The following is a 24,996-nucleotide window of genomic DNA, read 5'->3' as shown; positions in this document are numbered from 1 at the left end:
GCCATCCTCTGCCACGGGCCTTTCTTCAGCGGGAGTGTCTTCTTTCTCCCCTTCTCCGCCGCGTCCCTGAGACCTCCGGCAGGCCTATGAGGCCATCCGAGGCCGGCACAAGTGCGGCCTCCTTGTGGAGGCTCGGAACCTGCCCTTCCTCTGCTCAGTGCCCGCAGCGCTGGCCCTTACAGCCCCTGCGCAGACTGTAGCGACATTCTGTTCGTTCCTGAGCACCCGCGGGGCTCAGCATGGCTTCATAGAGGGGCAGGCGTTCCTGCATCGTTCTTGAAGGAAATAGGTTTCTGTCTTTGGGGCAGGAGTGTTCCCACAGAAATGTTTTCTTGGGGACCGACTGTATGTCTCCCAGAGTCTGGGGAGCAGGTGCTCTCTGAGGGGCAAAGCGCTCATCTGTTAACGCTGCCTCCTGACACGCGTTTTCTCAGTGTTGACATGTGGCCACAAAATCCTTGTTTCTCAGCCCACAGACCACGGTGGTTCTAGTCTCCTCTTCCCCTTGATCTGGCCCCTCGGCCCCAAGTGAAAAACCGGAGGTTGAAATCTAAGTGGTTTATCATCCGGGGATCCCCGCTGTCCAGACAGGAGGGAAGGAAAAAAAGCACATTTCCACATATTTTTATTCACTGTATGAAGCCTCTGGGTTAGAAGTTCCCCTTGCATTTCTGAGTATCTGCTTCATGTGCACCAATAAGCTGCTGGAAATCCACAGCCCGTGAAACCTCTCCTGCGAGAGAGCACCGGCCACTGTCCGGTTACTGTGCCAGAACCTTCCAAGGTGCTGTGATGTGGCCGCAGGCAGCACACGCTTCTCCAGACTCGCTTCCCCACAACACTGAGGCGCGCTGGCCCCCCAGATGGAGGGAGGCACTCGGCCCTGGGCCCGGAGACCGCACTCTCTCCTGCCCCGAGCGCTGGATGGGGCTCCAGAGGCCGTGAGGTCACATGCGGTGCTCCGCCTGGAGAGCTTGCATACAGTGTGTCCGTCTGTCGGGTTGTGACCCGAGTAAGTCACATACACGTGTAGACCGCGGAGCAAGTTCATGCAGTTCTGCTGCGCTTTCGGTAAACTGATCCTCAGGACGAGTTGGAGCTGGCGCTTGTTTTCTTCGTGTGCTGAGAAAAGGTTGAGAGACGGGTTGATGCAAAAGCTCTTTCTTTTGACTGACACTTTTCAGGGAGGAGCACACGTCTAGCATAGGGACTGTCTCTGCAAACACCTGTTTGAGGGAGGGGAGGGCTGTTGTCGTCCTGAGGAGACCTCACGAGTCAAGGTTTTGTTGCTAGCTCAAAATTAACCATATATTTCCAGATTGAACACACTCCATCTAAAGCTGTCACTATTTGATTTATTTAGTTTTGTTTTTTTTTTTTTTTTTCAACGTTTATTTATTTTTGGGACAGAGAGAGACAGAGCGTGAACGGGCGAGGGGCAGAGAGAGAGGGAGACACAGAATCAGAAACAGGCTCCAGGCTCTGAGCCATCAGCCCAGAGCCCGACGCGGGGCTCGAACTCACGGACCGCGAGATCGTGACCTGGCTGAAGTCGGATGCTTAACCGACTGTGCCACCCAGGCGCCCCTGATTTATTTAGTTTTGTGAGAGAGAATGTTTTTAGTAGAATTTGGTTATTTTAAGAGGTATTTTGCATGTTGATTTAAAATTTAATATGCTTTTTTGTATATTTGTCGTAAAACTTGTGACATATAAATCATTATTAAAACTTCACAGAGTTTGAAATTTGTTATAAAATATTGGCTCTCTAGAAGTCACAGTGAAAGGTGTTTCGAAAAGCTGGCAGCTTATTCCTTTAGATATGACAGTGGTTTAACTGCCCCGTGTGGACGTCTTTCCTAAGGCCAGAGAGATTTCACCCTCTTACACCAGAGCAAGGTCTTGAAATCTTAACCTCTTCTTGATGACTTAGGACCGTGAACTTGACCCCTGCTCTGTACTGTGATAGGCCGGCATCTGCTTGACCCGTTGCAGGACCTGGGCCCCTGATGCTGTGGGCTTCAGTTCATCTGCCCTGGAAACTACATTTATTACGGCGTGCATATTGTTCTCAGCTCCCTGTAGCAGTCTTTGTCCCGCTCTCTTATTTTGCTGCTTGAGGTCTGCTAAGTGCTTGCAGCTCTGATACCTGAGGGCTTTTATAGCTGCCTGAAAAGTAAGTATGAATTGGGGCACCTTGGCTCCGTCGGTTAAGCATCCTGGCTGTTGATTTGGGCTCGGGTCCTGGGATCGAGCAGTATGTTGGGCTCTGCACTGAGTGAAGAGCCTGCTTGGGATTCTCTCTCTTTCTGCCTTCTCTCCCCAAAATAAACAAACATTTAGAAAAAAGTAGAAATTTGTTCTTGGTAAGAACTTTTGCAACCATTATACTTTGTCTAAAAATAACACGCATGAGCTTATTTGGAGTTTTATGTCTACATTAAGTAATTCAAGAGAGTGGTATTTTCTTTTTATTCTTCCTTTTCTTTCTCTTTAGATGGTCTGTGTTGTGAATAAAGAAGATTTCTGGGTTCATCGTTCAGATACATTGCTTGTTATTTTGTATTGTTTTATGCTTTTCATATAATACAGTACAGAAAAACTTTAAAAAGAAAAACTTACTCATTTGGATGTAGTTGAATTTAGTTTGAAAATTCCATGATTTATCTCATTTGTGTACAATTCTTTGATGGTAAGATTCAGAGTTTAGAGGATTTTCTTCAGGTTTTGTTTTGAATTATTTGTCATTTGTAATTAAATCTAAATATTATCTTAAATTTTTTTTTAATGTTTATTTATTTTTGAGATGGAGAGAGAGCATGAGCGGGGGAGGGGCAGAGAGAGGGAGACACAGAATCTGAAGCAGGCTCCAGGCTCTGAGCTGTCAGCACAGAGTCCGACGCGGGGCTCGAACTCACGGACCGCGAGATCATGACCCGAGCTGAAGTCAAACGCCTAACCGACTGAGCCGTCCAGGCACCCCAAATATGAATATTATCTTTACTTAAGACCTTTCTTGTTTTGAATGGTAGTCTGGTTTTGAGCTGAGTCCCCGCTATGTACTAAATATAACACACTGTCAAGTATTAAAAAGGACATTGAGGGGCGCCTGGGTGGCTCAGTCGGTTGAGCGTCCGACTTTGCTCAGGTCACGATCTCACGGTCCGTGAGTTCGAGCCCCGCATCAGGCTCTGTGCTGACAGCTCAGAGCCTGGAGCCTGCTTCAGATTCTGTGTCTCCCTCTCTCTCTGGCCCTCCCCCCGTTCATGCTCTGTCTCTCTCTGTCTCAAAAATAAATAAATGTTAAAAAAAAAAAAATTAAAAAAAAAAAAAAAGGACACTGAGCTACCGGACGCTTATGGTGTAGCGGAGTCCGTGCGTGGACGGCGTGCGGCAGTCGAAAGCCGTGTCTCGGTCGCAGAGGCGTATTGTTACAGATGTGCTCCGGGTTTAGAGATAGGAGAGCTCAGCGGACCACAGCGAGAAGGTGAAAGCTTTTGTGAGTTAGAGGGACGAGAACTGAGTACTGACGGGAATAGAGTGAAGCGTGTGGAGGCCTCGGTGAGGGTCATCGTGACCAGTTCATCACACTTGTGTTTCTGTATCAAGAATTATTTTAAAAAAGTTCTAGCGTTAACTTCTGTTGACACATAGCTCACGTTGTATGCAGACTGAACATTTAATTTTTTTTTTTTAACGTTTATTTATTTTTGAGACAGAGACAGAGCATGAACGGGGGAGGGTCAGAGAGAGGGAGACACAGAATCTGAAGCAGGCTCCAGGCTCTGAGCTGCCAGCCAGCTGGAACTCATGAACTGGGAGATCAGGACCTGAGTACCTGAGCCAAAGTCGGATGCTTAACTGCTTAACTGGCTGAGCCACCCAGGTGCCCCTTCTTTGTTATTTATATGTGTTTTGAATACCGTATCCGACACTCCTTAAGGTGTCTTTTCTGCCACAGTGTTAAGTAGACAAAGTAGGGAGAGCGGTCCCTACATAATGCAGATGAGAACTGCCTCTTGCGTCCTGCCTTTTAAGGGGTTTGGTTTTAATGTTTCACAGTTGGATTTGGCTTTTTACTATAGGCTTTTCTTAGATCCTCTCAAATTTGGGAAGCTGCCTTCCATTGTTGGTTTAGTAAGAAGGCTTTTTATTTTCTTCTCTATGTTGAATATTATCAAATGCCTTTTTTCCCCTCTGTTGTTATGATCATGTGTTTTCCTACTTTAATCTGTGAGGTGGTAAATCACAGTAATTGATTAATGGGAAGCAAACCACGTCTTCTGTTTGGGCTTTGATGTGACTCTTTCCTTTCTCTTTCTCTCTCCCCCTTTCCTCCCTCTCTCATGTTTTCCCTCTATTGTGTTTTTTTATTACACATTTTTGAATTTGCTTGGCCAAATTTTTCTCAATTTCACTTAAGAAAATATGCCTTTTTTTAAATAAAAAAAATGGATAACCGGTACTCACTTTTAAATCAGCGTATGAAACCGTTCCTTTTTATAGAATGTGCATTGGTCTTAAAACAACTTGAAGAAATGTAATTGCTCTCTAGAAGAAACTAGTTTTGATCATTGTATTCTTCTACTTTGTGTGCAGACACATACAGGAAAATTTTCAAACATTTATATCCAGCAGTTTTTAAACAGTACAGTTTTCAACAGTGGTGGTCTTTGTAAAGGCCTTAAGGAGTCAGGCAAATGAAGTTTAAGGTTCTAGGTACTAGGATAGGTCTGTGACATTTTAGCAGCATTTCTGTATGCAGTGATCTGAGTTGGCTTGTAAGCAAATTCTCTGGTTGTCTCTCACCTGCGTTGCTTGGGGAAAACTACACCCATTTTACAGAAAGTTATAGTACGGACACTACAGTAAGCTCAAAGCAGTGTTTAAGAGTTCAGTGTGACCGGCACAGAAAATTCCTTCTTTATAAATTCCTTCCTGGGAAAAAGCAGGAGGGAGACAGGCCTTAGGCTTGGCTTTCTGGGAGACGCCTTTGCGTCAGGCTTCTGGAGCGCTTGCGAAAACTCGTGAATTATTTGCAGGGCTCCCCCAGAGGAGGGTGGGTGTTCTGGTGAACACCGCGCACTGTGGGCTCCCTTCCGGGTGGATTGTTTCTGGGGACGCCGCGCACACCCGTGGAGCCGGCTCCGAGGTTCCCGCTGCGGGTGCTGGGGAAACACGCAGAGAGCCGCTGCCCTTGGGGTCAGAATCCGCGAGGCCGCTGGCCGGCTCCTCCACCCTCGACTCGGACCGGCCCTGAGCGGTCCGGGAGCACGTCCTCTGTGCACTTGGGTCTGGATATCGGATTGCTCCTCGGGGACGGTGTCCCCGCACCTTGCTTGCCCTGACCCAGCTCACCCAATGACGGTTTCCGGGCGGCAACGTGGCTCCTCCGTGAAGCAGCAGATTGGTGGTTTTCTCCTCAGAGCAGCACCTCCAGAATTGCATGAAGCAGAGGTGAGCAGAAGTAGCAAACACAAGGGTTCGTGCGGCATCACCGTGCCTGTAATCTGGTCGATAGAAGGCACCAACTCCCGGGGGGACCTGTGCCCCAGCTTCCGAGCAGGTGTCGGGAGGTAGATGGAATGGACGGCACCTCCTGTGGGCAATGGGTCACGCGGGGACGGAAGCGGGGACTCCCCTGCTGAGCGCATCCCTCTGCGAGGGGCAGGGGAGCGCCGGCAAGCCGTGCGGTCCACATGCGCTTTGGAACAGCCGCGTGTCCCGAGGTCTGTGGAGCAAAGAGCCTTGCCGGCCCCCCGGCACATCCACAGCTGGCTCAGTCCGCCGGGGAGGCCTGCCTTCCTCATCTGCGCCAGCGAAGGTTCTTCTGAGGGGACCTGGAGCCTCTCCAGGAGCGGAAGGGACAGATCCCTCCCCGAATGCTTGCCGCCTTTACGCTGGGCGCCAGGTTCCGGCCGGCCCCGCAGCTGTCTTGTTGTCCGCACCTGCACAGGCGCTCACACGGCGGGTCGCCCTCCTCCGCCGCCCTGCCATACCCGGGAGAGCTCTGGCGCATCTCGTCTCCTGTTCAGGGTGCCCTCCGTGAGAAGGAGGTCAGCGGTCCCACCGTCCCCCGTCCCTGGAGGGCCGCCGGCAGGGGAAGGATGCCGTGCTTTGGCGGTGAGAGCTGCTCCCTGGACAGTTGCAGCTTCGGAGACCTCGGGGATCTCCCGGGAGAGCGAACCCCCGGCGGTCCCTGCGTCCCTCCCCGGTGGAGCACCCGCTCTGGGATGTCACGTGGGCAGGGAGCACCGTGAGACGGGGGGCGGGGGGCATCTGGCGGCAGGACAGCGCTCTTACTGCCCCTACCTCGGGGCAGCGCGGGGTCGCCAGTTCAGCGGGACTGGGGGCCCGGCCCAGGGGACAGCCGCGGGGTCGGGGAGACTCGGTCACACACAGCACTAGTGCCGGCCGTGTCCTCTTCCCTGCAGACCTGGCTTCCTCCTCCCCCCTCACTCCCAAACACACGTGCTTTATCCCAAGTCTGGTTGTCAGCCGGCCAGCACGGTGGCCTCCGCCCCAGAGCCACGTGGGCCGTTAGAGCAGGTGCCATCGTGCTCAGGGCCCATAGCTGCCACGGCGCCCGTTTCAGCGCCTGGGGTTCCGTCTGAGCATTCCTGCTGTCTCCCTGCCTCATTGATGTGGCCCAGCCAGCTGCCAGTGACCATCCCCTCCATTTCCCGCTCCGGGAATCCGGCCAGGAAGTCTGAGGCGTCCTCCCGCCGATCGCTGAGAAACCCGGTAGACCGCGGGACTGGACACAGAAATTGTGCGCGGTCCACTTTACCAAGAGTCTGTCCCTTTGTGTACGACTCCAAATAGGCGGTCCCGTGGCGTATGGCCCAGCAGCCTATTTAACGGCCCCCCCCACCTCAGGACGCTGGCCTGTCACTTCCGAGTGGGTGTCCCAACTTTGTGCAAGATTCGGTGTCCTGCCTCCTCCAGGTGCGGGCTGCACTGTTCCCACAGGGCGTCTTTTGTCAGAGGATCCTGCGGCCTCCGGTTTCCACGTCACTCCACGACCCACTGGCTGAGTCAGAGGCCGCGAGGGTCCAGTGGTGCTAACCTCTCTCGCAGTGCCGTCCGCCGCTGAGACGGTGTGAACGACAACAACGGCCGTCCAGGCTGGGGCCGCGTAGGGAGACGCTGTGAACAGAAAGCGAGGGCACACTTGGGCTGCTTTGCTTCGTTTAAAGTCTTCTCTGTAGATTCAGCATCTGAACGTGGATCCTGAGATATGAGCGTCTCCCCGCTCGTCGTTGAACGGTAGTTAAGTCTGAGTATTTGTATTCAGCTTGATGTTATTCAAGTAGATGTTATTCAGTAGAAAGCAGAACGACTTTCTGTGACTGTCACTGTATGTCCTCCGGACTGCACCTTCTGTGTGCACCCGCGGCCTCTGGGCACACCTTCCGTTGCGAGAATAAGCCAGGGCCTTCGTCCAGCGTCTGAAGCGGCCCTTGGAGAGGGTCCTAGAGGAGCCTGTCTGTCTGTCTGTCTCTCCTGCTGTCCTGCAGTTCTCCGGCAGCAGTGGCTGTGCGCTCTGGCCCCCGGACGAATCCACTGGCGTCTTCCCGTCCCTCGGTCCTGCCTCCCCCCTGCGGCACCCAGGTCCTCATCACCTTGTCACCCTCGTCCTCCACCGTGGCCGAGGCCGATGCCGGGGACACGGCTGGCCGCGTCCCCAGTAATTCCTCCGGTGTGGAAACCGATTCAGGAGTGAGGAGGACACCTCTAGGGTACGGTTTTCTTCGTCCTGCCGAAAACCTGTCGCGGCACGTAGGCTTTCCATCACGTCCCCCTGTCTGCCTCAAGCTCTGCGTCTCGCGGACCCCGCGAGACCTCTCACGCTGTGGCCGTTGTGAGCTTTGTTTCCAGAACTTCATACCCGGCTTTTGCTTCTTCTTTGCCTGGTAAATGTACCTCCAAAAACTGCCTTTCGAATGCAGACTTTTTTATTTGAAGATTTCATTTTATGTTTTTTTTTTTTAAATAATCTCGACTCGTGGGCCAACGTGGAGCTTGACGCGTAATGCTGACACCCAGAGTCGCGTGCTCCGCCGCCGAGCCGGCCAGGCCCCCCTTCCCTCGAATGCGGATGTTTCTGAGTGTCGTGTCGTCCCCCCCCGCCCCCACCGGGGGCGAGTCCACCCTGACGCAGGTCCCTGAGCTCTGCTGCACGTGCGTGCTCGAATCCCGCACCTGAGTCCCTCCACGGGCAGGGGTCTGCCTGCCGTGGTCGCTGGCATGTGGTGAGCACTGTCCTAGAAGTGGAGCTGGGAGGACAGAGTGCTCTGAGAGAATCGCTCTCAGATTCTAGAATTACACAGATGTCAACGTGTGCCTTGACTTTTCCACTTATTGGCACCTGACCTGGGGCAGGTTCGCTAACCTTCGTCTGTGCGATGGGGCGGTGGCAGAACGAAAGGGAGAGACCTGAGTGTGAGGAATAGTGCCTGACCCGGGATGGCTGCTGCATGGAATGCACAAATTTAAAAATTATTTTTTAACTAGGTGAAACTTGCTCTTGCCACGTAATCAAAAGATACAAAACGGTGTGCAGTGAAATGTCCCCTGTTCATCCTTGTCCTCCACATAACCCCTCTCCAGGGCAGCTGCTGTCACTGGGGGTCTCTGTCTTTTAAACAAGTACAGGCATGTTATTATATAGTATGTATCGTATTGTTTTTCAGTATGTTGGGGGGCATACTGGGTGTGTGTGTGTGTGTGTGTGTGTGTGTATAAAATCTATATATAATCTTTCTTGCAGTTTACTTTTTTCCACCTGATATTTTAGAAAATATCTAGAGATTGTTCCATTTTATGGATAAATAATTATGTAGGTTATTTGCAATCTTGCAAATACAGGTGATAATAAATACAAATTTATTTAATACCCCTTCAAATACTTTAGTGTGTGTGTCCTAAGGTCAAGGATGCTGTCTTCTAGAACCAGAGTATAGGCATCAATATCAGGGTAGTGAAATTGATCCAGTCCACAGATCTTGTTCAAATTTCAGTATTTGTATCACTAATGTGCTTCATATCAAAAGAAAAAAACAATGGGGTAAATATTGCTGATTTTTCCTTCCAGGGCTTTCTGACAGTTTATACCCCCATCCACAGTGCATTGGGGTATCTGTCCATTTCCTCACAGCCTTTTGAAGGGATTGTTATCAAAATTTGGGGACCATTTTTACTCATCTGATAGGTTAAAATGGTTTCTGATTGTAGCTTTAATTTCATTTCTCTAATAAGGAGTAAAAAGGTTGAGCAACTTTTCATGTTGAAGAGCCACCTACATTTTTTCATTAGCCTGACTTGATTTTTATTTGCCATGATACATTAAAGATGATAGTATTTTGAGAGCATATATTCTTTTCTAATTTGTCATTTTGAATTAAAAGGGAGAAATATTTTCTATACCCAAATTGGTCATTGTTTCACAGATTTTGGACTTCTACAATACTTAGACTTCAACGTGGACATTATGGGAAATAACCTCTTTTATCCAACGCTTTCATACTTTCAATTTTTTTTAACGTTTATTTTTGAGAGAGAGAGAGAGAGAGAGAGAGAGCGAGCACGGGGGAGGGGCAGAGAGAGAGGGAGAGACACAGAATCCGAAGCAGGCTCCAGGCTCTGAGCTGTCAGCACAGAGCCCATTGCGGGGCTTGAACCCATGAACCGTGAGATCATGAGCTGAGCCGAAGTTGGACGCCCAACTGACTGAGCCACCCAGGTGCCCCTCATACTTTCATATTTTAAGCTGAATCTCTGACTCAATTTAGTTTTTTGTTTTTAGATGGGCACCCCACTGTCCAAACACCATTTATGGACTAAGTCCTGTTTTCTCCACTGAAACACTGTGATACCGTTCTGTTCGTTACCCTTCCAGACCTGTATGGGTCTTTTCTGGACTGTGTTCTGTGCACGAATCTGTCTTCTTGTTCATGTCTACTACTGGTATGCTTTCTTGCCTATGGGCCTAGTCCTTTCCTGCTACACTTGACGGTGTGTTTTGAACGATTTTCCCATACTTATTTTTTCATGTGTACTTTAGACTTGTCTGCTAAAGCTCCAAAACTCTAGTTTTTAAAAAAGTCCTTTTGGTATTTATATGTAAGTGATTTAACCAGTGAGAATTGATGTCTTTATAACTTTTAGTCTTTGTACCAAAGAATAGGGTGTAGATTTCCATTTCTTCAGATCTTTTCTTTGTATTTTTTTCATTTTTTAGTGGCATTTTAAAATTTTCTTCTGGATTTTGCTTGTAGGTATGATGTTGATTTCCACGTATTAAAATGTGTGCCTCTTTCTCAGTTTTAAGTTTTTTAAGGCATTTAATCATATCATTTGTAAATCATGATTTTTACCTTTCCCTTTGTAGTTAGTTAATGCTGTATATTTCTGTATCTTACCTAATTTCACTGGCTTGTATCACTAGAACACAATAAATTCATGGCAGTGATAGCGGATATTTTCTGGACTGTAATAGGATTGTTTTTAGTATTTTCCTATTAAATGAAAACATACTGAGATATGTTTGTTCAGCTCTTCCTGTTTTCAGACGATTTTTTAGAAATTAAGACTAGCTATTAAATTGTAGTAATTGCCTTTTCATCTTGAAGACGATTATAATGTATGTTTTTTCTTCTTAAATTTATTAATGTGTTTGAAGAGAAAAGCAGTTGTCCAGCACCAGGGAAAGTTGCCGCGTGGGAATGCACATCTGGTTTTCCAGACCTTTCAGTTTGTCAGAGGGTCGAAAATCTGGATTTAATATTTTAGTAGCAGCGCGTGGGCCAAACAAAGCCCATGCAGGCCACGTGTGGAGACTGCTGCAAGGCCGCCAGTTTGTAATTTCTGTTCTAGTCCGTTCCTGGAAATAATTAGAACCTGGTGACAGTTGAATGTTCTGTCATCTTAGATAGTTAAAGGTACAGTTTTCATTCTTGCCTGGATGAAAACCTGATGGGGAGGGTTCCCAAATTTATTAGCTCATAGATACTCTAGTTCTGTCGCGTTTTTATACCTTGGCTTTTTTGATGTATCATAAATAAGACCTTAAGGTAATTGCTGCACTTCTATGAATTAATTTTTACCCATTGGTTTTAAACAGCCTTAAGTTTCAGACTTCCTTAATGTAAACGGTGTCACCATAAAATAAATGCTGTCTCCCATTTTTGAAGCCACTTCCCTTATTTTCTCCTCTTTTCCCTATGGTTTACGTGTGTTCCTGACTTGACCTAGTTTCTGTTGCGTCACTGTTTTTAGAAAAATGTAAGTTTTTTTCTTTTACCTAACCTTATTTCCTATGTTAGTCTTGCAAAGAGCATTGTCTTCAGGAAAATACATTTTCGCTCCTTGTAGATTCACTTGTACATAAGGAGAATTCCTTGCATTTACTAATAACAGAAGGAAACAAATTATTTTTTGTCTAATAAAGCTATGTCTGTAAAGACACAGTTAAATAAACAGTTAAAATTTCCTGATGAATTTTGTTAACCTGGCCAAAATCTTTCTAATTTTAAGTGGGTTCGTGACCTCACTGTAAATACCTATTTAATTTCAGATAAATAAAGCTAATCAAAATTATAAAAGATAAAAAGTGGTTCTGCTGAATTTTGTTTTTAAAATTTTTATTATTTAGAAATCATTTTACTTATATTTCAGTAAACTTGTGATTTTTCTTTGGATGGGAATAGATTTATTTATTTATTTATTTATTTATTTATTTATTTATTTATTTATTTATTTAAATGTTTGTTTATTTCTGAGACAGAGACAGCATGAGCCGGGGAGGAGCAGAGAGAGAGAGGGAGACACAGAATCCAAAGCAGGCTCCCGGCTCTGAGCTTTCCGCACAGAGCCCGATGCGGGGCTCGAACTCACAGGCCTTGAGATCATGACCTGAGCCGAAGTCAGACGCTCAACCGACTGAGCCACCCAGGCGCCCCTGATGGAAATAGTTTTAAACCTGATTGAAAGTTGAACGATAATATTTAAAGTTACAAAATAGTCTTTTATATTTAGTCGTGAGCTATTTCTTTGTCATAAGTATTTATGAATGCCTTTTCGTAGGGCAAGAATTCATGGTCTCCCAATTACTTGCGTGGGGATTATGTGTTTGTTATTCATGGTATCAGATGGGCTCAGACAGTGCTTTCTCCACCTTCGTCTCCTCATATCCGGAGTTAACTTTGGAGTCGTTTGGTCACGTGCTTTTATTCACATGTACAGTGGCCTGAGTTTGTATGCTTGCCTTTGGTTTATGTATCTTACCTGTCCAGTTAGCCCTCTTCCCTCCCTCGGGCCATGATTTGTGTTCTCATGTGACTGTGAAGATTTTCTGCAGGATTCACTCATAGTCTTCCGTCATTTCAGTGATGATGGAAATTTCACCTTTTTCCCTAACTGATCGTATATCTTCTGCTGTGGCAAAAAAGGTAGATAGCTCTTTCATAGGTACGCTGTTGTTTCGATCTAACCCCAGACGGTCAAGTGCCTTAACAGTGGGTAGAAAACACAAGGGCCAGACAGGCCGAGCCGGACCGGTTGTGTTTTCTTTCGGCCCCAGGTTCGATCCGCGAGGAGAACGGTGTCCGGTGGCACGTGTGTCCCTACTGCACCAAGGAGTTCCGGAAGCCGAGTGACCTGGTGCGCCACATCCGCATTCACACCCACGAGAAGCCCTTCAAGTGTCCGCAGTGTTTCCGGGCCTTTGCCGTAAAGAGCACCCTGACTGCGCACATCAAGACCCACACGGGCATCAAGGCGTTCAAGTGCCAGTACTGCATGAAGAGCTTCTCCACGTCGGGGAGCCTCAAAGTGCACATCCGCCTGCACACAGGTGCCTGGGGCTCGGGGCCTTCCCCTCCCGTCCCCTCCGATTCACGGGGCCTGCGGGCAACAGCCGAACACCCTTCCCAAGTCTCTGTGATCACCTTGGTAGGCTAGGCTGCAGGTATATGCTGGTCCACAGAGTGACGGGACTAGATGCCCACAGAGCCCGCGTCTGAATGAGGGAAGCACTAAGCACTAGCACTCGGAATGAACACAGGAGGCAGAGGGCCAAGAGAGGGGTGCTTGGGGGCCACCGCATGTAGAGGTGGAGGAGGTGGGCCTTTGTAAGGAGACACCTGGGTGGGGTGGGGGGCGTTTGTGCTGAGGCCTGGGGCAGGGAGGCAAAGCTGATGCCTCTTCACCCTTTCAGGTGTTTTGTCGTCAGGATGAAGGCATGAAAACATTAATATTTAGGCTGTAATTTCGTTTAGGATCGTTTTGTTGTGATCTATTCACAGATCATAAAATGGACTCTTATTTTACGGTGAACTCAGAATTCACTTCATTCAGAAATTGTGCAACCCACCCAATTATTTTCAACGTTTTTATCATCCCGGCCCCACCAAAGAAACCCCATATCCATTAGCAGGAACTTCTCCTCCCCACCTTGGGTTCCGGGGCTGAGCTGATCATGTGGAGGAGTGTTTAAAAAAGCTGACATTTGTTGCTTTTGTTATGTGCCCTTCTTTGGAACCTCCGTTTTCGTTTCCCGATAAAATTGTAAATGAAGGAATTTCCTTCAGGAAAGGGAATTGATAGTAGAGAATTGTGAAGAGGACATTATTACTGTCAGCAGCAGCAGCATTATTATTATTTACAATCACTGACAACTACCATTTACTGCTGTTTACTAAATGCTCGGAGCTGCTGAGTGCTAGTTAAACATGAGTGTCTACAATCCTGGCAGCCAGCCTGGAGGCAGACGTTGTTCCACGTTACAGATGATGATTTGAGAGAGAGCAGTCTTACTGCCCTGGAGTATTCCTAGGGACTGAATATTTGAGTATCTGAAGGTTTAAATATTTTACAATGCGAGGATAGCACATTTTTTTTACTTCCAATGATCTTAAGACATACCTTAACGTCTATAGTATGCACTGTATGCAGACAGGGGAAAATAGCTGCATGACATCCATGAAATTGTACGTGTGAAGCGAGAAACTATTCAAGTCAATATTAAACTACTAGAATTTTATGTTGGCATTAATTGTTGAGATGTATGTTCTTGAAATAATTCTGCCGCGTACTTTTATTTTTATTAGGAGTCAGACCTTTTGCTTGTCCTCACTGTGACAAAAAGTTTCGGACCTCAGGCCACAGGAAGACTCACATTGCTTCTCATTTTAAACACACGGAGCTAAGGAAGATGAGGCACCAGCGTAAACCGGCGAAGGTTCGAGTCGGCAAGACGAACGTTCCGGTCCCTGACATTCCTTTGCAAGAGCCGATTCTCATAACTGACGTAGGTAAGATTCTCTTCCCTCTTGCACCTTGCAGAGAGTATAGAAGTATTTTGTCTACACTGTGGTAGACCGATGGTTACAGGGAGACAGTTTTAGCATGCTGTTCATGAAGTGTTTGTGTAGCACTTTTGCTTTACGGCCCGGTATGTTCCACAGTCAAACTGAAAATCCTAGCTCTGTCTCAGCTACTGCCCAAATTGTGTTCTTGGTTAAGAAAGAAAGGATGTGTCCAGCTGGAGATACTAGCACGTAAGTCCTCACTGAAGACAAATTTCTGTCTCAGGGGAACCGTCAACGTGGACGAGGGTTCTTCATGTGAGATGCGCAATCCACTTTGTTACTTTCATCTTAAAATCCCTACGTGACAGGTCGCAGGTTTTATGTGGGCTGCTTTCATCTTTGGACTTAAAAAGGAAAACTGCTAGCATTTAAGGCTTTTTTTTTTCCAGGGTCAATGTTATTAAGGTTAAACTATGATTTTATTATCTAGAAACACTGCTTATGAGAAAGTGCTAAACAAAATGAAAGAAACTGCATTAAATTCTGGGATAAAACTTACATTTTTATACAGTTTCTGTATTTTATTAGGTCTTAAGCAAGATAATCCAGTCCATGAACAAAATTAACATCAAAGTATAGTTTAATATAAATAAAGGTCATATGGTATAAAGGGAGATATTTTAGATTAATAGGAATTACAGTTTGCTAATAAGATGATCAATAATCATGAATTTTTTTAAAGTTTATTTTTTTGTGAGAGAGAACGAGAACGAACATGAGCAGGGGAGGGGCAAGGAGAGAACCCCAAGCAGGCTCTGCACTGTTAGTGTGGCGCCTGATGCAGGGCTCGAACTCACGAACTGTGAGATCATGAACTGAGTGGAAACCAAGAGTCAGACACTTAACGAACTGAGCCATCCAGGCACTCCTCAACAATCATGAATCTAAAGAAAAAAAAATCATGAATCTTTATTTAGGAGCATAGCATCACATATATAAACCAAAAACAATTAGAAGAAAGGAGAAATATTCAAATTGTAAAGTATAGTGAAAATTCCTCAATTAGATCAATTTAACTACACGGTGAAACTGAAGCGGATTTGAAGTACACATATATAAAAAAAGGGTTATTTAATAGCTTCATAGAATCTTTTACTCTATAATACTCTTTTAAACATGCACGGAATTGCAGTTGGTCAAATCCTAGGATAAGGAAGAATTTCAAATTTTCACAAGTAGATACTGTATAGGACACAATCTTTGATTGTAACTCAATGAAAACAGAACAGAACAAAGCTAAATGTGTTAGCTGTAGTTCAGATAGCTAACACATTTGAAAATTTAGATGAAATGGATCTTTTCTAGAATCATGTTCTTCTATCATGATTGACTCTAGAAGAAATGGAAAACCCCAAAACAGACAAAAGATTGAAGGTCGTCATCCTCCCCAGGGTATCATTCCCTGTTGATTTTATGTGTGTGTTGTACTGAGCTTCCTGGAAACTATAATTCTTAGGGTATTAATTGTTCAAACCCTAGAAACTGACAAAGCTCCCATGGAGGTTAGAAGGCCTTGATGTTCTTGTCCACGTTTGGTAGCTCACAAAGCAAAACAACACGCTAATTTAATGTGTATCTGATCTTCACCATAATCTATAGGTTCTCAATGGTTTGTGTCATTCCTGAAATGAGGAAAGTCTCTGAAAGTCAGGACAGATTCAACATTTGTTTAGTGGCCCTAGAATTTTCCTTCATGCTTTCAAAGTTACCCTCAAATTACCAGTTTTTTTTTCAGGTTGCCATTAATAAAATTAAACATCTGTGGGTTTCTTGACTTTAACTTTCTAAACCCGTAGTTAAACTACAGTCTCGGTACTCCAGACTTTTTCCCAGGTTAAAATGGGTACATTTTACTTGTCGGTTTCATAGATAGTTGGGAAACCAAACTTAAATCAAATTAGTGGAAGCAGAATTCTCCTTTGGTCCAGGCTGAGTGAGACACACGAGGGAAATGATTCATATAGAGAGGGCTTCGCATTATAGAAGGTAAAATATTGTAAATAATTATTTACAATGCTTAACGTCATTGTCATTTATATTTGTGTCTGTCTCTTCTTTCAGACTCTGAGCTCCTCAGGGGCTCTGTAGAAAAGATGTGACTTTAATAACCTTCCAGGGACAGATTTTGATAAAAATGTGACAGAGAGGGTTTTAGCACAGATTAGTTACAGTTATTTGACTTCATTGAGAGACGAGCTGTTCTAGTTTAGCCAAGTTACTTAAAACACAATATGTCACTTAGGCTAAGACTGTCACTTCAGAAAGTTGGAATGCATTAAAACTACCATAGCAAGTAATTTAGTCTGCATATTAAGGAAGCACAGTTGGTGGTATGGTATTATACGGTCAGAAAAACTTTGAGAGCTGTGTAGGAACTTGAAAATAGTCATTCAGAACTTCTCTACATTCGTCATTTGTACAGATATAAAAACTAAGCTCTAGAAAGAGTTATGATGTTGCTTTTCGTTATACAACTAGTTTGTACTCATGGTAGAACTAGAATTCTGGATCTTCTGGCTTGTAGACCAGGGTTGTGGTCAGTAAAGTTCCCTTCCTCTGCACATCCATTACCATTGCACTCCCAGGCACAAAAGTATGGGAGAGCACACCATGATTTTCAAGGAGTCATTGTATCTTGGTATCAAGCACCAGTAATTTTTACTGAACTTGAATGTTGTGAACTTTATTGTGTGTCAGGGATTGTATTTCACTAGACATGCTCTCTTGTACTCTAAATGTTTTTTCTTCGAATTCAAAAACTAAATTTTAAACACAATAATGTGTAGACTAAGGAGGTATTGGAGTCATAAGGCAAGCATGATATTCAGAGGGAGCTCATTATTACCATCATAAAAAGCTGAGAGAGATCATTACCACCAGACCTTCTTACAAGAAACGCCGAAGGGATTTCTTTGAGTGGAGGCAAAAGAACAGTAATTAACATCATAAAAACATAAAAAGATAGCATGAGTCTCACTGGTAATGGTAAATATGTAGTCATAGTTAGATTCTGCATTACAACAATAGTGGTGCACACTTTACTTACGACTCTGGTTTAAAAGTTAAAAAAAAGTGGTAAAAATAACCATAACTATAGGCATTTGCAGTTACATAGTATGGAAAAAACATAAATTTTATCAGCAGTAACCTAAAATGTGAGGGGGAAGAGAAGTAAAAGTGTAAAATTTATGGATTCTATTGAAGTTATTATCTGTTTAAAACAGTATGTTATAAGTTTAAGATAGTCTGTGTAAGCCTCATAGTAACCACAAGGGAAAATCCTACAGTAATCCCACAAAAGAAGATGGTAAAGAAATTAAAACATACTGAGGTATCAAAACACAAAAAGCAGGATAAGAAAACAAGGAACATAGGATTCAGAAAACAATTAACCAAATGGCATTAGTAAGTCCTTACCTATCAATGATTACTTTAAATGTAAATGGATTAAATCCTCTAATCCAAGGACACAGAATGGCTAAAGGGAGAACAAAACAAGATTCAGTGATATGCTGCCCAGGAGAAGCTCAGGTTAGCTGTGAAGATAACACATAGAGAGTGAAGGGGGTAGAAAAAGACATTTCAAAAATAGTAACTGAAAAAAGCAGGAGTAGCTCCACTTGTATGAGACAAAATGGACTTTAAGGTAGAAATGGTAAAGAAAAAAAAGACAAAGGAGGTCATTATATAATGATAAAGGGGTCAGTCCATCAAGAAGATATAACAATTGTAAATATTTATATGCCCAACATGGGAGCACCCAAGTGTATAAAAGCAGAAACAGCTAATAGGAGAAATAAACAGTAATATAGTAATAGTTGAGGACTTCAGTACTCAACTCTCAACAATGAACAGATCATTCAGATGGAGAATTAATAAGGAAACAGCACATTTGAACAACACTACACACCAAATGGACCTAACAGGCAAATACAGAACATTCTAACCAACAACAACAGAATACCCATTCTTCTCAAGCACACATCAGACATTTTCTAGGGTAGACCATACGTTAGGCCACAAAAAAAAGCCTTAGCAAATTCAAGAAGATTGAAATCATACCAGGTATCTTCTGTGATCACAGTGGTGTGAATCTAGAAATCAGTGAGGGAAACTGGAAAATTCACAGACACATGGAAATACTCTCCTGAACAACCAGTGGATCAAAGAAGAAACTAAGGAGGAAATAAAAAGAGTCTCTTAAGACAAGTGAATATGGAAACACAATGTACCAGAATTAATAGGATGCAGCAAAAGCAGCTCTTAGAGGGAAATTCATAATAGTAAACACCAAATTAAGAAGCAACAAAAATCCCAAATAAAAAACACCTTAAGGATCCTACACCTTAAGGAACTAGAAAAAGAACAACAAACTGAGCCCAAAGTTAACAGAAGGGAAAGAGTAGTAAAGATTAGAGCAGATGTAAATAGAGAACATAAAACAATAGAACATATTAATGAAACTAAGAGTTGGTTCTTTGAAAAGATAAACAAAATTGAGAAAACCTTTTCTAGACTAACAAAGGTAGAATGAGAGCATCCAAATCAACAAAATTATAAATGGAAAGGAAAACATTACAACTGATACCACAGAAATACAAAGGATGCGAAGAGGCTACCATGAACAATTAAATGCCAACCAACTGGACAATCTAGAAGAAATAGAGTAATTCTTAGAAATCTACAACTTACCAAGACTGAATCAGGAAGAAATAGGAAGTCTGAATAGACCAATGACTAGTAAGGACGTTGAATTAATAATCAGAAGTCTCTCAATATAAAAAGCCCAGGACCAGATGGTTTCACTGGTGAATTTTACCGAACATTTAAAGAACAATTAATACCAACCCTTCTCAAACTGTTCCAAAAAATCAAAGAGGAAGGACATTCCCCAAACTCATTTTACAAGGCCAACATTATCCTTACACCAAAAGCAGAAAAGGACACTACTAGAAAAGAAAACTACCCAATATCCCTAATTAATATAAATGTAAAAATTCTCAATACAATACTGCTAAACCAAATTCAGCGGCACATTAAAAGAATTATTTACCACGATTAAGTGCGATTTATCACAGTGGTGCAAGGATGGTTCAACATATGCAAATTAATCAGTGTGATATGTTACATTAATAGAATAAAAGAAAATAGTCATATGATTCCAGTAGACACAGAAAAAGCATCTGAAAAAATTCAGCATCCATTCATAATAAAGAATTTTAACATAATAGGAGTAGAAGGAACATAACTCAATGTAATAAAGGCTACAAGACTACGGCTAACAATATACTAAATGGTAAAAGGTTGAGGTCTTTTTCTCTAAGATCAAAACAAGACAAGGGTGTCCCTTCTCACTGCTCTTATTCAACAGAGTATTGGAAGTCCTAGTTAGATCAATAGCATCAAAAACAGTAAAATACTTAGGAATAAATTTAACCAAGGAGGTAAAAGGTCTCTACTCTGAAAACTACAAGACACTGATGAAAGAAGTTGAAGAAGACACAAATAAATAGAAAAGTGTTCTATGGATTGGAAGAATTAATATTGTTAAAGTGCCAATACTACCAAAACCATCTATGGATTCAGTGCAATCCTGTCAAGATTCTAATGGTGTTTTTTTACGGAAGTAGAAGAATTGGTAAGGAACCACAAAGGACCTGGTTAGCCATGGAAATCATGAGAAAGACGAACAAAGCAGAAGACATCACACTTCCTGATTTCAAGTTATACTGTAAAGCTGTAGTCATGGTTATAGTGTGGTACTGGCATAAAAACCAGTAGACCAATAGAATAAAATTGAGGGCCCAGACACAAATCCAAGTATATGTGGTTAACTGATACTTGACAAGGGAGCCAAGAACACTCAATGGAGAAAAGATGCTCTCTTCAATAAATGTGCTGGGATAACTGAATATTCACATGGAAAAGAATGAAACTAGACCTTTATCTTATATCACTTACAGAAATTAACTGAAAATGGGTTAAATACATAAATGTAATACTTGAAACCATAAAAGTTCTAGAATAAAACCTAGGAACGAAGCTCCTTGATGTGGGTCTTGGTAATGATGTTTTGGATATGATGCCTAAAGCACAAGCAGCAAAATAAAAAGTAAGTGGGACCACATCAAACTAAAAAGTTTCTGTACAGCAAAAGAAACCATCAGTAAAGTGAAAAGATAGCCTATGGAATGCAAAAAAAAAAAAAAGTTTGCAATCAGTGTATCTGATAAAATGTTAATATCCAAAATAAATAGAGAACTCCTAACTGAATGGCAAAATGATAAATAAATAAATAAATCTAAAAAAAATTTTAAAAAGTGGGTAACGGACCTGAATAGACTTTTCTCCAAAGAAGACAGTCAGAAGGCTGACAGTTACGTGAAAAGATGCTCAACATCGCTAGTCATTAGGATATGCAAATTAAAACCACAGCGAACTATGGCTGTGGGACAACAAATGCTGGTATGGATGTGGAGAAGAGGCAGACTTTGTGCACTGTGGGTGGGACTGTTAATGGGTACGACTGCTGTGGAAAACAGTAAGGAGGATCCTCAGAAAATTAAGAATAGAACCGCCATATGATCCAGCAGTTCTACTTCTGCGTCCATCTCCAAAGGAAATGAAAATACTAACTCAAAAAGATAGCCACACCCCCATGTCCACAGCAGAAGTATTTTCAGTAGCCAAGAGATGAGAACAACCTAAGTGTCCATTGATGGACAGATGGGTAAAAACATTATGGAATATTATTCAGACATAAACGATGGGGAAATCCTACCATTTGTGGCAACGTGCACAGACCTTGAAGGCATTTTTTTGCTAAGTGAGACAAGTCTGAGAAAGACAAATACCATATGATCTTACTTATGTGTGGAATCCAAAAGGAAGAAAAAACAAAAACAGATGCATAGAACAAGAGGTCAGACTAGTGTTTATCAGAAGAGGGGAGTGGGGGACAGGGAGCGTTGGGGGGAGGGGGTCAAAAGGCACACACTTCCAGCTGTGAGATAAATACACAACAGCGATGAGAAGGCCGCCGTGGTGACTACAGCTAGCGCTGCCGTGTGATGTGCAGGACGGTTGTGAAGAGTAGGTCCTGAGAGCTCTCATCACAGGTAGAACTGTTTTCTTTTTCCTTTCTTTTCCTTTTGTTGTATCCTTATGAGAGGATGGGTGTTAGCCGAGCCCACCTCAGTGACCACGTCACAATACGTGTCAGACCATCCCGCCATCTGCCTTCCTCTGTGGCGATGTGTGCCTTTTACTTCTCAGCTTCTCAATAAAGCTAGGGGGGAAGAAAAAAGGAAAAGCGATTCTGTTCTATAGTTGCTTCTCAGTTTTCAACTCAGAGATACGTCTATTTTTTTAGAAGTCGCTGTTTTTCCCCATACGTGACGACGTGTATGTGTGTGTATAAGTGTAACGTCCCCATTTTTTCATTTTGTGTAGCACAGATGTTTGAAATACCTTTTCTTTGAAAGGGAGCCGGGCTTTGGTTATCTTTTATTTAATTTATTTTTTTATTAAGTTTATTTTGAGAGAGCGAGCCCAAGTGGGGAAGGGCAAAGAGAGGGAGAGAGAGAATCCCAAGCAGACTCTGCACCGTCCGTGCAGTGTCCGATGCTGGGGCTCGATCCCGTGAATTGTGAGATCACGCCCTGAGCCAAAATCACGACTCGGACGCTTAACCGACTGAGCCACTCAGGCACCCCATGGTTATCTTTTATTTTAAACCTCAGGGGTGTAATGATTGATCTTCCAAGTTTATATTCATGTTTTAATTATATTGATATTAGAGCATTTATCTTGCTTTTTTTTTTTTTTTTTTTTTTTTTTTTTTTTTGGGACAGAGAGAGACAGAGCACGAACGGGGGAGGGGCAGAGAGAGAGGGAGACACAGAATCGGAAACAGGCTCCAGGCTCTGAGCCATCAGCCCAGAGCCCGACGCGGGGCTCGAACTCACGGACCGCGAGATCGTGACCCGGCTGAAGTCGGACGCTTAACCGACTGCGCCACCCAGGCGCCCCTTATCTTGCTTTTTAAAACACATTCGTCTCACCTCAAATATCAAGTTCATTTTATATGGTGTGCATTATCTATAATAATGTTATGTTTGTCATCATGTTGCAGTATTTGCATTCTCTTACTGTTTATAACGTGTGAAAGCTCTTCTAAGGCTTAAATGTATTTCCTGAAATACTGTAGCAAGATAAAACTTTTTCTCCTGTTACTACAGGAGGAATTTTAGGAAGTTTTAAGCACATGTCCAGTTTGTTTTTGAGACACGTTAATCAACTAGAATTTATTCGTGCCTTTCTTTGAGAAGAGTAGTTTAGTTAATATATGTATATATGTAAATTTTTTTTTTTTTTTTTTCAACTTTTATTTATTTTTGGGACAGAGAGAGACAGAGCATGAACGGGGGAGGGGCAGAGAGAGAGGGAGACACAGAATCGGAAACAGGCTCCAGGCTCCGAGCCATCAGCCCAGAGCCCGACGCGGGGCTCGAACTCACGGACCGCGAGATCGTGACCTGGCTGAAGTCGGACGCTTAACTGACTGCGCCACCCAGGCGCCCCTAATATATGTATATATGTATGTATGTGTGTATATGTAGGAAATTTATGGATGTTTAATTCTCCCTTAATTTTTTTTTTCGAAGATTGAGACCTTATAATTAGTCTAACTTTGTAACAGGAGTTTATGCTTGTAAAATTATAGGTGAAAAAGCATCTAAAAAATGAGGCCTCTAATTTTACTGCCTTAATAGCTCACAGTAGGGAGCCCCCTCCCCCCACACACTTGCAAAGGACTCAGGATCATTTAGGGGTCTGTTTCTCACTACATGTGCCTGGACACCACCCTAGAGGTTGTCATTCCGTGCGTGTTGGGGAAATGACTAAGGCAAAGAGTTGTATAGACTGGATTGTTCCTTGCAGCACTGTGACGGTATACAGTTAGGGCAATAGAGATACTCAGCAAAAGTGTGTGGTATGCACTGGACACGTTGACCCATCTGAGTTCCTTGCAGAGGATGATGAGGATGTCCTAGGTACTGACCTGGAAAGGTGGCAAATATGGAGTTGAAGTATAACCAGAACAGGGTGTATGGCCGATCCCACTTGCGTTTGTATATAACAGACCCTTTTGTTAGAACACACGCTGTTAATAATGATTATCTCTGAGAGCGGATTCTCTCACTTTTCTCTTAACGAGCTTCCTAATTACCGGAGACGGGGCCAGAGGACTTGCAGAGTACACAGGAGCGCATCAGCGAGGGGTTGGGATACAGGACTCTGCTCATGGAGTCGTAGGCAGGTCGGGAAGGAATGATGGCAGACCAGGAGGCAGCACTGGGCCAGGGCTCAGGGCGAGGGCTCCTCGTCAGAGAAGCAGCAGTCACTAGGAGTGAGGGTGCCAGCTTCAGGGGACTCACTCTTGACGGTAGGCTCAATGTCGTGGAAAAGAAATGAGGCACTAAACATTGTGTGAAGTCGTTTACGGTGGAGGACACGGGTTCCAGAAGCCCCGGGAGAGGGTTGGGTGGGGAACCACGGGGGGCTGAGGGGTTCCCGCAGAGGTAGGTGGCTGGGGCGGGGCTTGTACGATCTCGGTTTGGATTTGTGTGTGTGCTTCTTTCCTTCAGTGCCTGGTTTTCTCGACACTGCGGGCGGGAGCATTAATTTCTTTGGTCGCGATCCCTGTCCTCCTTGGCAGGTGACTGTCACGGGCTCGGGGCTGTGTCCGTGACCATGGCACAGGTCCTGGGCTTCCGCTGCGGCCAGTGGAGGGGGGGAAAGAGACCGGGAGAGTGAGCCAGAGGGACTGGAGGGAGGGTGGGCGGCCGGGTGGAGCTGCCAGCGCCAGCGGGCGGAAGGCACGCCGAGCGGTGCTGATCCAGAACTCGGTGGAAGGCCTGTGAGCACGTCGTGTTCTTCAGTAACAGGGTCTTTGTGTTGGGGACCGGAGGAGGTTGAGCAGAACCGCGATTTGATGGAGGCGTCGTCGCGGCATATGTCTCCGTGGGATTCGGTCTGTGGGTCCTGGGGGAGGCGACTCCAGCTGTTTTGAGCGGGAGCCGAGTCCCCAGGACAAAGCCGGGGAGCGTGGAACAGCGTTGCAGCTTCCAGAGAGAGAGAGCGGCTCTGAATGGCACTGACACGGCTCTGCTGGTCCCAAACACCCGTGAACTGGGACGAGTTTGGGCAGTTTTAGGTTTGTGCTGTGTCGATTAAACACAGGTCACAGGGAGGGTGCCGAGTTCTCTTTGAAAAACAGGTGGGCTTCTGGTGCAGGCATCAGGAGGTACGGGTCCCTTTCCTGCGTCTGATATGGGAGTGACGTGACTTGCTGAGCCTCTGAATCCTCCCCAGCTTTGCTTTTTCCTCCGCTGTCTGAGATTGGCGGCAGCGGGAATGAAGAAGGGGAAATAGGTCTCTGAGGCCGTGGGGACGTAGGGCCCCCAGGACGGCAAAGGACCGAACGAGACCGGGGAGGGAGTTCTCAAAAATTCTGAACTCCTGGCCCCACGTGACTGGGGGGATTGTCGTTCACGTGCAACAAGGAGGGTTGGGAGGGAGAAATAGGTTTTAGGGCAGAGAACCGAGCTGTGGCCCGGAG

The 24,996-nt window shown here is 44.6% G+C and overlaps 1 protein-coding gene across 7 annotated transcripts in view; it reads left to right on the top strand.

The window, feature by feature from the left end:
- ZNF236 (zinc finger protein 236) overlaps nt 1–24,996 on the top strand; it is a 108,940-nt gene that overhangs the window by 36,115 nt on the left and 47,829 nt on the right. For all 7 annotated transcript variants that reach the window (XM_030337010.1, XM_030337013.1, XM_030337012.1 and 4 more), the window contains 2 exons: nt 12,584–12,856; nt 14,112–14,315. In XM_030337010.1, coding sequence (XP_030192870.1) covers nt 12,584–12,856; nt 14,112–14,315 — 477 coding nt within the window. The remainder of the gene's footprint in view (nt 1–12,583; nt 12,857–14,111; nt 14,316–24,996) is intronic.

The sequence above is a fragment of the Lynx canadensis genome, chromosome D3, assembly GCF_007474595.2.
Source record: "Lynx canadensis isolate LIC74 chromosome D3, mLynCan4.pri.v2, whole genome shotgun sequence".
NCBI classification, from domain to species: Eukaryota; Metazoa; Chordata; class Mammalia; order Carnivora; family Felidae; genus Lynx; species Lynx canadensis.
The sequence above is the reverse complement of the archived record's forward strand: the minus strand, read 5'-3'. Positions and strand labels throughout refer to the sequence as shown.